The sequence below is a fragment of the Magnolia sinica genome, chromosome 13 (assembly GCF_029962835.1).
Source record: "Magnolia sinica isolate HGM2019 chromosome 13, MsV1, whole genome shotgun sequence".
Taxonomy (NCBI): Eukaryota; Viridiplantae; Streptophyta; class Magnoliopsida; order Magnoliales; family Magnoliaceae; genus Magnolia; species Magnolia sinica.
The window spans coordinates 16,039,387-16,042,006 of record NC_080585.1 but is presented as its reverse complement, the minus strand read 5'-3'; the positions used below and the strand labels follow the sequence as shown (position 1 = coordinate 16,042,006).

Genomic DNA, 2,620 nt, shown 5'->3' with positions numbered 1-2,620 from the left:
AACTGAGAAATTAAATGAACTTAAAATTTCAAACAAAATGAAAAAAAAAAAAAGCCCCAATATTCCTTTGATCTTACCCAGAAAAAAAATTACTGCAAGAAAAACAAGAAATTAACAAAAAATCAAAATAAAAAATCAAAATCTTAATTTCTAAACTGCAAAAAATATGAAAAAGAAACAGAACATTAGCAAAGTAATACTAATCTTTTTTCCTGTTTGCATTTTGCAAATAAAAAAAAAAAACTAATTAAGCAAAGATGTTAGCAGCTAAAACTCACATAAAAAAGTTCAGATTTTCTAAAATTCGCAACCTAAAGCTCGAATTTTCTCCGAAAAATTTCCTCTTTTCCACTCCAAACCCTAATCATATTAGCTGCCGGAAATCTGTCCCGCTGCGGTGGATCAAATACTCATCTCCGCCGACGATTTCGAAAACAGCATTTGGATGCAGATACTGCTGCTGCTGCTGTTGCTGCATTTCCTTCTGTCGCCGCAGCTCAAGAACTTTCCGATGAGAATTCGAATGCTTTGTCAGCATGAAGGTTGGGCTCGCAGCTGGCCGGTACTCCGGCACGAGCCGTCCCGACTTATACCGGACCCCGCATGCATTGCACAGTGTTTTAGGCCCCAATGGGCCTGTCCGCCACTGCGGCGTCTTATCCGTCGCGCAATGCAGGCACTTCCGTCCGTCGCTGTTGCCGCCATTGATAGCAGCAGCCGTAGAAACCTCCTTTTTCGATGTCGATTTTCCTGATTTCTTTCCGGAATTCAACGATGCGTCGGAATCTGACGAGGATGCTGTTGGCGAGAGGATGAGCAGACGCGAAGACCAGTTGCAGGGCGCGGCACGGGACCGCTTGCTCCGTGCTTTGCCGGGAACTGACACCTCCGGCCGGAATATCGGGTTGTTCCGGCCGTTGTTCTCTGGGAATTCTCTGGTCTCTGACGAGTCATTGCTGCCGGATTTCACACCCGAAATTAGCTGTAATTTCTGAAAATCTTCGCTCGAAAAGGATTCTTCAACGAAATTCGACAGCCATTCGAGCTCCACCAATTCGTCATACTACAAAATTAGATTAAAAAAAGGCATTTTATTTAGCCAAGAATCCGAACCCTTTTAAATAAAAAATGCAGCTTTTTAATATATATGTAATTCAAATAAATGAAAATTTATAAAAAAAAATTGTAAAATTTCAAAATAGAACAAGAGTAGCTGAGGACTCCTCAGGTCATTTACCGGGACGCAGAGGTCGCTCGAAAAATTAGCGTCGGCGTAGCTCCGGCAGCCAATATCGCCGGAGAAATGCTTGTCGGAGACTGAGAGCGAGGAGTTGCAGCTGTCGACGACGGTAATGGTGGAAGAGGAGTCTGTGGAATTTCCGGCAGCGGTGTCGCGGGCTCCGTCGTCGCCGCCCGCCGCGGCGACGTCGTCGTCCTCGTTCGAGAAGTCGAGGAGGTCCTCGATAATGAAATGGTCGCCGGATTTCGAGTCGCCGTGTCGCTTCTCAGGCGCGTATTGAGGGTTTCCGGCACGGCAGAAGCTTCCATGTAAGAATTCCGGTGCTTCCATTGCCGTCCGTTAGTGCAAAGCTAGGGTTTTTTTCCTCTTCTGAAAGAGAGAGGAAAGAGAGGAGAGAGAGAGAAGGAGCAGGGTTTTAGTTGTGTTTGAAATGGGAGTTGCGGACAGCTAAAATGGAGGGGGGTTTTTAGGAGTAAAAATAGAAAAAACGAAACATCTTTACCTGCCTTGAGAAAGAGAAGGGGTTTGATTTTTTTTTTTATTATCAGGGCCGGATTTTTTTTTTCTTTTTTAAATTTTTAAATGGCATGGTTTTCTATTATAATTACGATAATGCCATCCATCTTATTCGAGTATTTCTTCTGCGCGAAATGACTGCGATGCCCTTTTGAGTTGAGAAAATAAGTGCGCGTCTGCGGTGGATCTCCATATTCACGAGATTGGTGTATCTTTGATTGTGGGGTCCATCTTGATGTATTTTCATTAAATCCATGACGTTCGTCAGTTTTTAAAAATTATTTTATGTCATGGTAGAAAAAATTAAGTAGAATGATATCTCTCAAGTGTACCACATCAAAGGAAACAGTGGTGAATGACTATTATAAACTTCTTTGGGCCACAAAAGTTTTTGGATAAAGATGGTCTTTGCGTTGTACATTCGTCCAAGTATTTTTTACATTATCAACAGGTTGGATGAAAAATAAAAATTCCGATGGCCACCAAGAAGATCTTAATGGTGGGTATTCAATCATCACTTTTTCATGTCGTGTGATCAACCTAAGATTCTTATCTTAATCAGTTTATGTTACATTTATTAAAAAGATTTTTCAAAACGGATGGACAGTGTAGATGCAATAAAAATACATCAAGGTGGGCCCCATAGTCAGGGATACACCGATCTCAGTCAATGCCGGATCCACCGAAGCCGCGCCCGAAAAAGGAAAGGGATGGATACTCGCGAGAATCATATATTCTCCCCCCACTTGCATGTGATGATCCAGGCCGTTTATTTGGTGCAGTGGTTAACCGTATTAACAGTCACGATTTGGGCTACTTGAAGTCGGGAATCAAAATTAGTAATGTACACATGAAACGCGAGAA

At 42.4% G+C, this 2,620-nt stretch overlaps 1 protein-coding gene across 1 annotated transcript; it reads right to left on the bottom strand.

The window, feature by feature from the left end:
- Positions 1–229: 229 nt before the first annotated feature.
- LOC131222964 (GATA transcription factor 12-like) lies at positions 230–1,742 on the bottom strand. Its single transcript, XM_058218228.1, has 2 exons — positions 1,238–1,742; positions 230–1,063 (listed from the first exon to the last, which is right to left on the bottom strand). The coding sequence occupies exons 1-2, from the start codon at positions 1,568–1,570 to the stop codon at positions 365–367; spliced, it is 1,032 nt and encodes a 343-aa protein (XP_058074211.1). The 5' UTR covers positions 1,571–1,742; the 3' UTR covers positions 230–364.
- Between the last annotated feature and the right edge of the window lie 878 nt (positions 1,743–2,620).